Below are 12,644 nucleotides of genomic sequence, written 5' to 3' on the forward strand. Positions count from 1 at the left end.
GGAGATCTCAAATAATGATTATAGTAATTTGGGAAGGCGTGGCAAGCCTTCATTTTCAATTGGGTGATGACTGATGACTTGCTTCGAGTCATTACAACAACGTAGTTTCAAATGGCAATTTGAAGTAGAAGAATTGGACATCTCGTGCTACATGTCGATTGGTAGGCTCCCTTTGTTTCGCAGGTAAAAGTTTTGCCGCGGTATTATCTCGCGATCCAAAGGATTTTATACGCAGTCACTTACTCAGTATGCAAGTTTCTGTTAATTTTCACCGTCTTCTCTCGGTATGCAATTGTAAATGGTATAGTTATGCCAATTAATTTACCTGATCAGCACGATCTCCCGAAGCATCGAATTTCGCGGGAGAATTCCTTTTCAGATCCCCTTTGTCGTTTAACAGCTTTCCAGCATTGCCATCAATTGGATGATTGGCCTTCTTGAATCGTTGCTTTCCGGGAATCAGCCCTGCCTTGCGGGAAGGATTTGACGACCCACCAAGAGGGACAGCACTCCCTGCGTCTCGAATTGCCCGCTTTCGACGAATCGGTACTTCGTTAACATTGCTAATGTCTTGCTTGTCGGTTAGCTGACCATATTCAATGTTTTGATCCGTTTCATCGCTCATCCGTCTCGTGTTTTCTTTTAGTTTCACGTTATGGTAGACCTGACTGCCAGAGGAGCTTCAAACGAATTTAATATTACAAGTATCATCGGAATGATTTAAGGTATCGTTATTTGATTACGAACTTTTATTGTACACCGCGTTAGTATCGTTACTGGAATACAGTACAAGTAAATGTGAAATTCACGTTCATATCAAAGATTAAATTGATAAAATGTTCAAGATGAAACATCTCAAGAATTACAAATCGACATTTTCTTGAGACGGCTTCAGTTATTAAGAAGGAACTACACTGGAGTGAAACGTTGATGTATGTTTTTGAATGTCATTTACTAATAATCGATCTGCTAATGTTTTCTTGAAGTCCAGTAAAATCTCAAATTAATATTCTGTGATCAATTTCTCAGGACCATATTTACCTGGTGGCTGAATCCAATGTGTGAGTTAGACAGCTAGCTGATTGAGATAATATTGACAGGGCACAGAAATACAGGTAGTTAAGCAGTACTTCTTTTCTCATAATAGGCGTTGTGATTGTACCATCACCAAGTATTATAATCCCACCTGCAGAGATGTTGGAAGGTCTCACGAATGGGATTACCGATTTAGGTTGCGTCTTCAAGTTATTGAACAAACATAATTATTTATTTTCCAACGCATTTCAGGAATAAATATTAAACACAAAACAATAGCTGGCTAGCTATAGGAAACAACACAGATTTCACGTACACGTGACGATCGGAGATATTTCTCCTACGTATCTCGTTTACACTCGATTTAGTTCAATTCTTACTCACGCATGCTGTGTATGTGAAAAGGTGAAAGATGCACCTAGAAATGCAAGTCAACCAGTTCATAACCAGATAAATTTTCAGAACTGCATAACCAGAAGAATTCACTAAAAGAATTTCATGGAAAGTAGAAACAATAATGAGAAATATGATACCATCAGATATGAAGATCTCGAATCTATGGATTTCAGAAAGCCTTCAAATTTGAAGGGTTGTTATATGTCATAGATTTTTGTCGGAATTTATAGGGACCCATGTACCGGACAATTTTCGCTTACGCTATACGATGATGAGGTAAGTGGTGATGGTAATAATAATCATAGTAGTCTTACTCAAGTAATAAAAGCATTTTTATTTTATGAAAGTACAACTGTGTAAATAAATCAAATATCATGTATCTACGATACGGATAAAATAAATTACGCCAAAAAATAATAACAATGAAAATGAAGGCAATAATAAGAATAACAAGTAGCACGATAATTATAATAACGATGATAGCAATAGTAGTGATAGTGATATAGGGGAATGTGGGGCACGACGGACCCCTTAAGACGCTAATTATTTTTTGTGGCTTTTAAACACCGGGTACAAGTTGCTTTGATCCATCTTGAACAAATTCATCATCATAGATCCCCGCCAAAAAAATGATTAAAAAAATACTTTTATTTTTTAAAACTTTTAAAGTATTCCATCTCATCCGAAATACTCTATTCGGTTTATAAATCGCTTATAAACTCGCAATTATAAAACTATTGAACAGAACTTTGTTTTGACAAATATTTCAGGGCGGCCGTTGTGCCCCACGATCCCCTGATGTGAGTTATTGCTATTCTACCAACTGAGAAACAAACGCGAACCGTTACTAAATAAGGACTCCAGTGGAATTATTATTTAAGATATTTTAACAATTATTTGCCAAAGATAGTATGTAAATCAATTTGTAAATTGATTGTCAAAGGCTCAAAATCAATTCTAATTTTGGAATGCTTCCTAGAATAACATTATTTTGACCTTAGGTCAAAGTTGAGATCGACGATTGGACAACTTCGATAGTTTTTTGATTTTAATCTCCTCAACTTTTTCTCCTTTCTAAGCTCTATAGTTTTTGTTTTGCAATACACTTTTGCTATCAGTCACGTTTATTTCTGCTTGCTTTCATGTTATAACAGGCCTATATGCGATGATTTATATTTATATTATGTAAATATAACATGTATATAGTATACGTGTATATTGTGTATATCAATAACGAGATAAATTTCATCATATGTAATTAATGCAGATTTTAGCAGATATAAGTTTGTCGGGAAATAATATTCAACAATAATTTATCACAGTATAGATAAAATATCATTGTGTAAATATAATATATAATATTTTTGCAAAAAATGTAACCGTATAGTATAGTCAGATGATCACATCAATATAACATATAGAATAGTAAAATTCTGAATTCTTATCACAGTTCTAGAGTGTCGTAAAGGAATTTCGCCGACTTAGGCTTACTTGAAGTAACACCAAGTGAAGTAAGTGCGATAAAAGTTACAGCTTTTGTGTACGACCTTGAGGACTGGTAACCTAATTGATTAATTGGAAATCAGTGGCATGTAGAACTTGTGTTTTGGCGTGTCTCTTGTGTGCTTGAAGGGCGCCTTCTTAGCTTCCAATAGTGCAGCTGGACATGGACCCTGTTGTTTCGGAACGAACTCCTTCTTGTAGGATGTTGATGTAGTTGCGCTCCCATCGCCAAGAGCGATGTGCGATACGTTTGAGCGTCTTTGAACGCGCTCGGTCTTCTGCGTAGTAAAGTTACCGTAACTGTTGGCTTCGCGTTGAGAGTAGAATTTTCCGCCAATCGTAAGGTTATCGCGATGAACGACGCGTTGTGGCCTTTCGTATGTCGCCGATGCCCAAGGGTTGCCATCCTTGGTACTGCGGTGTAAGGAGGTCAGACTGCGACGATCGCTGCTCTGACTCGAATTACTGATATACTGCCCAGAGTCAGCAAGGTTCGATATGCTCTTTCGTTGAGCCGCGGCAGTTGACGAAATCGTGTGAAGTGCCTCAGTCGATGAGGTTACTCCTCTGCGATGCAGTACTGAATTGCTGACATCTGCGGACGATGAAGAGATGATATTTTTTCTGTGATGACTGGTCTTGGTAGAAGAATCCACGGCTGATTGTCCTGAATATCCTCCAATTATTTGTTTGAAGTCGTTGCTGCTCGATTGATTTGTGTTGTAACGTGCTTGGCTGGCAACGGTATGCTGAGTATGCATCGAGCTGTGATGATGACGTGCTGAGTTTGTTTGCCTGTTGTCAACTAATTCGGTATTCACGTAATCACGCCGGGAAATTTCGTGCTGTTGCTGTTGCTGGTGTTGCTGCTGCTGTCGTTGATGTCGTTCAATTTGTTGTTGTTTCTGAATATCTTGAATGCTGGTTGACCTATTGTCTGCCAAGTGACGCGTATTTGATGATATGTCTCGTGTGATTTGGTTACGAGCGTGCTTATTCACATCAGTTATTGATCTGTCATCGACCACGTAACGGGTTTGTGACACATTTTCGGATCTCAGACGTTGTTCGTTGTTTGTACGATGATGTTGTTCGTTAACATGTCGCTGGTTATCCACAACTGTAGTTGACCTTCGGGAAATGTCATTGTCTTGGACTATGCTACTAACGGATGAGTCTCCTCTTGGACCGCTGGGACCACCACCAATTACTGAATTATCGATAACTCGAGTGGCGTGACGCTCCGATACATTTGTATGATGTGCATGTTGTTGGTGAGATGTTTGACCAACTAACTTTTGCCCCGTGTGTTTTGTTGTCGTTTCCCTAATTACTGTTACTACTGAACCGTCAGGCATAGTTTTAGTTTCCGTTGTTGCAGCTCGTTTAACATCTGATTGCACATCGTCCAGTTTAGTAGCTACTTCACGGCCAGTTTTACGCGTGTATGTGTTGTAGTTGCGCTGATTTGTTGTCGACATTGTGCTTGTGTCTTCACCAAGTGAAATTGAGGACTCCATGTGTGTTTGGCGATTTACTGGCCGATCGTAGGATACGATGCCAGCTGAATCCTTCCTGGTTGGTGTGAATGTATCTCTTGAAGTTGTCTTAGATTCCATTGCATCGGTACTGATTTTCAGGTTGCCCTCGTGGCGTTTGACTTCTACGCGTTCGCCACGGATAATTTTGTATGCCGATTTCTGTGAAGTCGTATCCCGGAAATCACCAGTCATTTTTAAGTTATCCTCTCTTCTAACTATTTCTGTTCTCTCTGCTCTTTTCTGAGAGTAGTCGTCCCTTGGTCGACCGTCAAATTCACCTTCCGATTTCAAGTTATCTCCATGACGAATAGGTGTTCTACGTTCACCAGGTCCAACTTGTTGCGGTATTCTTTGCTCAAAATCGCCTTCAGGTTTAAGATTATCTGGATGCTTGATTGGAGATCTTCTCTCACCGGGACCAACGTGACTCTTCTCTGGTCTTTCAAAGTCACCTTCAGGTCTTAAGTTGTCAGACTGTCTCTGAATAAAGGTTCTTTCACCACCAACATGTGTGGTGTAATCATCTCTCCTACGGACATCAACGAATTCACCCTCAATTCTAAGATTATCTTCGTGTCTCACAACATCCACTCTTTCGACCTTCGTGATCTTTTTGTAATCGTCTCTTGACCTACGCACATCAATCTCTCCTTCCATTCGAAGATGGTCTTCGCGGCGACGCACTTCGAAGCGATCGCCTTTTACAACTCTATAATCATCTTTAGAAGTTTGTGTCATTTGCATCTCACCCTCAGATCGCAGATTATCTTGCGGGCGTTTGATAATTGCGCGATCACCCTTCTTCGGCGTCGATTCATTTTTCGGCATCCCGTAGAAGTCACCTTCCGGATGAAGATTGTCTTCGTGGCGAATCGGGGTACGTCTTTCACCAGGTCCCACTTTACTTGGAGTCCGTTTCTCGAAATCGCCCTCAGGCTTCAGGTTGTCCTCATGGCGAATCGGGGTACGTCTTTCACCTGGTCCCACTTTACTTGGAGCCCGTCTCTCGAAATCACCCTCAGGCTTCAGGTTGTCCTCATGGCGAATCGGGGTACGTCTTTCACCTGGTCCCACTTTACTTGGAGACCGTCTCTCGAAATCACCCTCAGGCTTCAGGTTATCCTCATGGCGAATTGGGGTACGTTTTTCACCTGGTCCCACTTTAGTTGGAGACCTTCTTTCGAAATCACCCTCTGGTTTGAGGTTATCTGCATGACGGATGGGTGTCCGCCTTTCACCTGGACCAACGGGTGATTTATCTGGCCTTTCAAAGTCACCTTCTGGTCTAAGGTTGTCTTTAGGTTTCTTGACAACAGCTCGATCTCCTTTGGTTGGCGCAGCATCTTTTGGTCGACGAATGAAGTCTCCCTCTGGTTTCAGATTGTCTGGATGTTTTATCGGTGATCTGCGTTCAGCTGGACCCACCGGAGCTTTTTCTGGACGTTCAAAGTCACCTTCTGGACGAAGATTGTCTTCGTGCCTAATAATCTCAGTGCGTTCACCACGTGTTATATTGTAGTCATCGCGTCTACGCACGTCAATAAATTCTCCTTCGATCTTCAGGTTATCTTCATGTCTGACAACGTCAACACGCTCGGTTCTCGAAATGGTGTAATCGTCTCTGGATCTGTGCACATCAATTTCACCTTCCATTCTCAGATTATCCTTGTGCACAACAATTTCGGATCTCTCCCCAATCTTTCGAACATAATCCTCTCTTGGCCTGCCAGTGAATTCACCTTCTGGTTTGAGGTTATCTTGAGGTTTCTTCTGCACTGGACGTTCTACGCGTTTCGGAGTGAAATCATCTTTGGGACGCCCAGTAAACTCTCCCTCCGGATGAAGATTGTCTTCATGGCGTATGGGTGTCCTGCGCTCAGCTGGTCCAACGATTGCTTTGTCGGGACGCTCGAAATTTCCTTCCGGACGTAAATTATCTTTTGGTTTCTTGATATCAGCTCGGTCGCCACGTTTTGGAGTCTCTTCCTTTGGACGCCCAGTGAAATCACCTTCGGGTTTAAGATTGTCAGCGTGTTTGATGGGTGTTCTTTTCTCTGCTGGGCCGTAAGATGTTTTTTCAGGCCTATCGAATTCACCCTCAGGACGAAGGTTATCTTTGGGTTTCTTTATTTCCGCTCGTTCTCCTTTTTTCGGGGCTTCTTCTAGCTGGCGATCCGTAAAGTCCCCTTCCGGTTTTAGGTTGTCAGCGTGTTTGATTGGTGTACGCCGCTCCGCCGGCCCGACGGGTTTCTTGTCCGGCCTTTCAAAGTCTCCCTCTGGTTTAAGATTGTCCTTGGGTTTCTTGACTTCAGCTCGTTCTCCTTTAACTACTTTATAATCATCGCGCGTTCTCATATCGATGAATTCTCCTTCCATACGTAAATTATCTTCATATTTAGTAACCTCGACACGTTCTCTGAGCAGAAAATCTGTGTAATCGTCACGGGATCGATAAGTTTGTATGTCACCTTCCATTCGAAGATTATCAGTATGTTTGATTACGTCAACACGCTCGCCTTTAATTATCTTGTAGTCATCTCTCACTCTGCCAACAAAATCACCCTCAGGCTTCAGATTGTCAGAATGTTTAATGGGTGTTCGTCTTTCAGCAGGTCCAACCGATGTTTTCTCAGGTCTCTCAAACTCTCCCTCTGGTCGGAGGTTATCCTTTGGCTTCTTGACTTCGGGTCTTTCTGCAGGACGATACTTTTCATGTTCCGGTCTTTCAAATTCACCTTCCGGTCGAAGATTATCGCCGTGTTTGATCGGCGTTCGTTTTTCAGCAGGACCATAAGAAGTCTTTTCTGGTCTTTCAAACTCGCCCTCTGGCCGAAGGTTATCTTTAGGCTTCTTGACTTCTGGTCTTTCAGCAGGACGATATCGCTCGTGTTCAGGTCTTTCGAATTCACCCTCTGGTCGAAGATTATCGTCGTGCTTGATCGGCGTCCGTTTTTCAGCAGGCCCGTAAGGTGTCTTTTCGGGTCTCTCGAATTCTCCTTCAGGTCGTAAATTGTCCTTTGGCCGTTTGACTTCAGGTCTCTCAGCAGGGCGGTACTTTTCATGCTCAGGTCTTTCGAATTCACCTTCAGGTCGAAGGTTGTCATCATGTTTGATTGGTGTTCGTTTTTCTGCCGGACCGTACGGAGTTTTTTCTGGTCTTTCAAACTCACCCTCCGGTCGGAGGTTGTCTTTCGGCTTCTTCACTTCGGGTCTTTCAGCAGGGCGGTATTTTTGATGCTCGGGTCTTTCAAATTCACCTTCGGGTCGAAGATTATCGTCGTGCTTGATCGGCGTCCGTTTTTCAGCAGGCCCGTAAGGCGTCTTTTCGGGTCTTTCGAATTCTCCTTCAGGTCGCAAATTGTCCTTCGGCCTTTTGACTTCAGGTCTCTCAGCAGGGCGGTATTTTTCATGCTCAGGTCTTTCAAATTCACCTTCAGGTCGAAGATTATCATCGTGTTTGATGGGTGTTCGTTTTTCTGCCGGACCGTACGGAGTTTTTTCTGGTCTTTCAAACTCACCCTCCGGTCGGAGGTTGTCTTTCGGCTTCTTCACTTCGGGTCTTTCAGCAGGGCGGTATTTTTGATGCTCGGGTCTTTCAAATTCACCTTCCGGTCGAAGATTATCGTCGTGCTTGATCGGCGTCCGTTTTTCAGCAGGCCCGTAAGGCGTCTTTTCGGGTCTTTCGAATTCTCCTTCAGGTCGCAAATTGTCCTTCGGCCTTTTGACTTCAGGTCTCTCAGCAGGGCGGTATTTTTCATGCTCAGGTCTTTCAAATTCACCTTCAGGTCGAAGATTATCATCGTGTTTGATGGGTGTTCGTTTTTCTGCCGGACCGTACGGAGTTTTTTCTGGTCTTTCAAACTCACCCTCCGGTCGGAGGTTGTCTTTCGGCTTCTTCACTTCGGGTCTTTCAGCAGGGCGGTACTTTTCATGCTCAGGTCTTTCAAATTCACCTTCAGGTCGAAGATTATCATCGTGTTTGATGGGTGTTCGTTTTTCTGCCGGACCGTACGGAGTTTTTTCTGGTCTTTCAAACTCACCCTCCGGTCGGAGGTTGTCTTTCGGCTTCTTCACTTCGGGTCTTTCAGCAGGGCGGTACTTTTCATGCTCGGGTCTTTCGAATTCACCTTCAGGTCGAAGGTTGTCATCATGCTTGATCGGCGTCCGTTTTTCAGCAGGCCCGTAAGGTGTCTTTTCGGGTCTCTCGAATTCTCCTTCAGGTCGCAGATTATCCTTTGGCTTTTTGACTTCAGGTCTCTCAGCAGGGCGGTACTTTTCATGCTCAGGTCTTTCGAATTCACCTTCAGGTCGAAGGTTGTCATCATGCTTGATCGGCGTCCGTTTTTCAGCCGGACCGTACGGAGTTTTTTCTGGTCTTTCAAACTCACCCTCCGGTCGGAGGTTGTCTTTCGGCTTCTTAACTTCGGGTCTTTCAGCAGGGCGGTATTTTTGATGCTCGGGTCTTTCAAATTCACCTTCGGGTCGAAGATTATCGTCGTGCTTGATCGGCGTCCGTTTTTCGGCAGGACCGTAAGGTGTCTTTTCGGGTCTTTCGAATTCTCCTTCAGGTCGTAAATTGTCCTTTGGTCTTTTGACTTCAGGTCTCTCAGCAGGGCGGTATTTTTCATGTTCAGGTCTTTCGAATTCACCTTCAGGTCGAAGGTTATCATCATGCTTGATCGGCGTTCGTTTTTCAGCAGGCCCGTAAGGTGTCTTTTCGGGTCTTTCGAATTCTCCTTCAGGTCGCAAATTGTCCTTTGGCTTTTTGACTTCAGGTCTCTCAGCAGGGCGGTATTTTTCATGCTCAGGTCTTTCAAATTCACCTTCAGGTCGAAGGTTATCATCATGCTTGATCGGAGTTCGTTTTTCAGTAGGCCCGTAAGGTGTCTTTTCGGGTCTTTCGAATTCTCCTTCAGGTCGCAAATTGTCCTTCGGCCTTTTGACTTCAGGTCTCTCAGCAGGGCGGTATTTTTCATGTTCAGGTCTTTCGAATTCACCTTCAGGTCGAAGGTTATCATCATGCTTGATCGGCGTTCGTTTTTCAGCAGGCCCGTAAGGTGTCTTTTCGGGTCTTTCGAATTCTCCTTCAGGTCGCAAATTGTCCTTTGGCTTTTTGACTTCAGGTCTCTCAGCAGGGCGGTATTTTTCATGCTCAGGTCTTTCAAATTCACCTTCAGGTCGAAGGTTATCATCATGCTTGATCGGAGTTCGTTTTTCAGCAGGCCCGTAAGGTGTCTTTTCGGGTCTTTCGAATTCTCCTTCAGGTCGCAAATTGTCCTTCGGCCTTTTGACTTCAGGTCTCTCAGCAGGGCGGTATTTTTCATGTTCAGGTCTTTCGAATTCACCTTCAGGTCGAAGGTTATCATCATGCTTGATCGGCGTTCGTTTTTCAGCAGGCCCGTAAGGTGTCTTTTCGGGTCTTTCGAATTCTCCTTCAGGTCGCAAATTGTCCTTTGGCTTTTTGACTTCAGGTCTCTCAGCAGGGCGGTATTTTTCATGCTCAGGTCTTTCAAATTCACCTTCAGGTCGAAGGTTATCATCATGCTTGATCGGAGTTCGTTTTTCAGCAGGCCCGTAAGATGTTTTTTCGGGTCTTTCGAATTCTCCTTCAGGTCGCAAATTGTCCTTCGGCCTTTTGACTTCAGGTCTCTCAGCAGGGCGGTACTTTTCATGCTCAGGTCTTTCGAATTCACCTTCAGGTCGAAGGTTGTCATCATGTTTGATCGGTGTTCGTTTTTCAGCAGGTCCGTAAGGCGTCTTTTCGGGTCTCTCAAATTCTCCCTCAGGTCGGAGGTTGTCTTTCGGCTTTTTAACTTCGGGTCTTTCAGCAGGGCGGTACTTTTCATGCTCAGGTCTTTCGAATTCACCTTCAGGTCGAAGGTTATCATCATGTTTGATTGGTGTTCGTTTTTCAGCCGGACCGTACGGAGTTTTTTCTGGTCTTTCAAACTCACCCTCCGGTCGGAGGTTGTCTTTCGGCTTCTTAACTTCGGGTCTTTCAGCAGGGCGGTATTTTTGATGCTCGGGTCTTTCAAATTCACCTTCGGGTCGAAGATTATCGTCGTGCTTGATCGGCGTCCGTTTTTCAGCCGGACCATAAGGCGTTTTTTCTGGTCTCTCGAATTCTCCCTCAGGTCGGAGATTGTCTTTCGGCTTCTTAACTTCGGGTCTTTCAGCAGGGCGGTACTTTTCATGCTCAGGTCTTTCGAATTCTCCTTCAGGTCGAAGATTATCGTCATGTTTGATTGGTGTTCGTTTTTCAGCAGGGCCATATGGTGTTTTTTGTGGTCTTTCAAATTCTCCTTCAGGTCGCAAATTGTCCTTTGGCTTCCTGACTTCTGGTCTTTCAGCAGTTTTTGGCGAGTAATCGTCCTTAGGTCGACCTTCGAATGGTCCTTCCGGCCGCAGGTTATCCCGATGTTTCGTCACTTCAACTCGTTCTCTAACCAAGAAGTCAGTATACTCGTCTCGTGATCTATAAGTTGAAATTTCACCTTCCATATGCAGGTTGTCAGAATGCTTGACAATATCGACACGGTCAACTGTTACATGTTTATAATCGTCCCTAGGCCTGCCTTCAAATATACCTTCCGGTTTCAAATTATCTTCTGGCCGTTTAACGTCAGCACGTTCTCCGTGCGTGGGCTTGAAATCATCTTTTGGTTTGCCAATAAAATCACCTTCTGGTTTCAGGTTATCCGGATGTTTAATTGGTGTTCGTTTTTCACTCGGACCCACTTTAGTTGGTTCTGGTCGTTCGAAATCGCCTTCCGGCTTAAGATTATCTTGAGGCTTTGTGACCTTAGGCCTTTCAGCAGGGCGGAACTTTTCGTGCTCTGGACGTTCGAAGTTACCTTCTGGTTTTAAATTATCTGGATGCTTGATTGGCGTTCTTCTCTCTGCGGGTTCAAAGGGCTTACGTTCTCTGTTCAAGAATTCTCCCGACGGGAATAAATTATCTGGATGACGAACAATGTCAGCTCTGTCACCGGGCCCAAAGGGTTCCTCCTCAGGTCTTTCGAAATCACCTTCGGGATGAAGATTGTCAGGATGTCTGATCGGCTGGCGACGTTCTCCAGGAGTATATTTGTCCTTTGGTCGACCCTCGAATGGTCCTTCAGGCTTGAGGTTATCTTGGGGTCGTTTGACATCAGGTTTTTCGACATATTTCGGTCCATAGTCATTTTTAGGACGGCCATCGAAGTCTCCTTCGGGACGTAGATTATCTCCAGGCTTTATCGGGGTCCTGCGTTCAGCAGGTTCAAATGGTTGACGCTCTCTATCGGGGAAATCGCCCTTGGGGAACAGATTGTCAGGGTGGCGAACGATTGGTGCTCTTTCACCTGGGCCATACGGTTCTTGGACAGGTCTCTCAAATTCTCCTTCAGGTTTCAAATTGTCTGCATGTTTAATGGGTGTGCGTCGTTCAGCTGGTGTAAATTTGTCTTTCGGCCGATCTTCGAAGGTTCCTTCTGGGCGAAGATTATCCTTGGGCTTCTTAACTTCGGGACGTTCACCTTGTTTCGGAGAGAAATCATCCTTAGGACGCCCTTCAAACGGCCCTTCCGTCTTAAGGTTGTCCTGAGGCTTTTTAACTGGCGCACGATCTCCCGTGGTTGGTTTGAAATCGTCTTTGGGACGTCCTTCGAAAGTTCCTTCGGGCTTCAGATTGTCCTTCGGTTTATGCGGTTCTCGTCTTTCGGTAAGCATTGGCACGTAATCATCCCTCGATTTAGGTATTCCTTCGAAAGGACCTTCTGGCTTCAGATTATCATCGCGTCTGATGATTGTTGTAGACACGTAATCAGTTTGATCAAAGTTATGGTACTCTTCATTGGTGGTTGTAAAGTTCTCGATAATGTCCGTCCTGCCATAATATCGGTCGACTTCGTCCGTTGTTGTTTTGTGACGGGTGGGTCCTTCGTGCTCAACAATTTCGTAAATTGGAAAGTCTTCTTTGACGTGAGAGATTCCCTAGAAATGGAATAGAAGAAGATTGATTAATACCATTTCATTCTTATCCACCAAAAAATCTAGTAATTCCAAGTTTTTTATTGCTGAAATCTTGAAATCATTATACAAGATCTGAAAGCCCCGAATTTTCGCCTTATCATGAACTAAATCACGAAGATGCAGCCTACGGTCTTGAAGAATTTCGGGAATTGAAAA

The 12,644-nt window shown here is 44.0% G+C and overlaps 2 protein-coding genes across 3 annotated transcripts in view; both read right to left on the reverse strand.

Annotated features, from left to right (window-relative positions):
• The window catches only part of LOC124309459 (probable serine/threonine-protein kinase kinX), a 65,331-nt gene that overhangs the window by 4,144 nt on the left and 48,543 nt on the right, over positions 1-12,644 (reverse strand). The window contains exon 2 of the mRNA XM_046773123.1: positions 326-1,238. Within this exon, the coding sequence (XP_046629079.1) occupies positions 326-625 (300 nt within the window). The 5' untranslated portion in view covers positions 626-1,238. The remainder of the gene's footprint in view (positions 1-325; positions 1,239-12,644) is intronic.
• LOC124309110 (microtubule-associated protein futsch) overlaps positions 2,770-12,644 on the reverse strand; it is a 31,925-nt gene continuing 22,050 nt past the window's right edge. The window contains exons 6-7 of one of the 2 annotated variants that reach the window (XM_046772383.1): positions 8,951-12,449; positions 2,770-8,776 (exon numbers count right to left, since the gene is read on the reverse strand). In XM_046772383.1, the coding sequence (XP_046628339.1) occupies positions 3,003-8,776; positions 8,951-12,449 (9,273 nt within the window). In that variant the 3' untranslated portion in view covers positions 2,770-3,002. Of the gene's footprint in view, positions 12,450-12,644 lie in introns of both variants that reach the window. The other variant, XM_046772382.1, reaches the window with a different exon arrangement.

The sequence above is a fragment of the Neodiprion virginianus genome, chromosome 7 (genome assembly GCF_021901495.1).
Source record: "Neodiprion virginianus isolate iyNeoVirg1 chromosome 7, iyNeoVirg1.1, whole genome shotgun sequence".
NCBI lineage: Eukaryota > Metazoa > Arthropoda > Insecta > Hymenoptera > Diprionidae > Neodiprion > Neodiprion virginianus.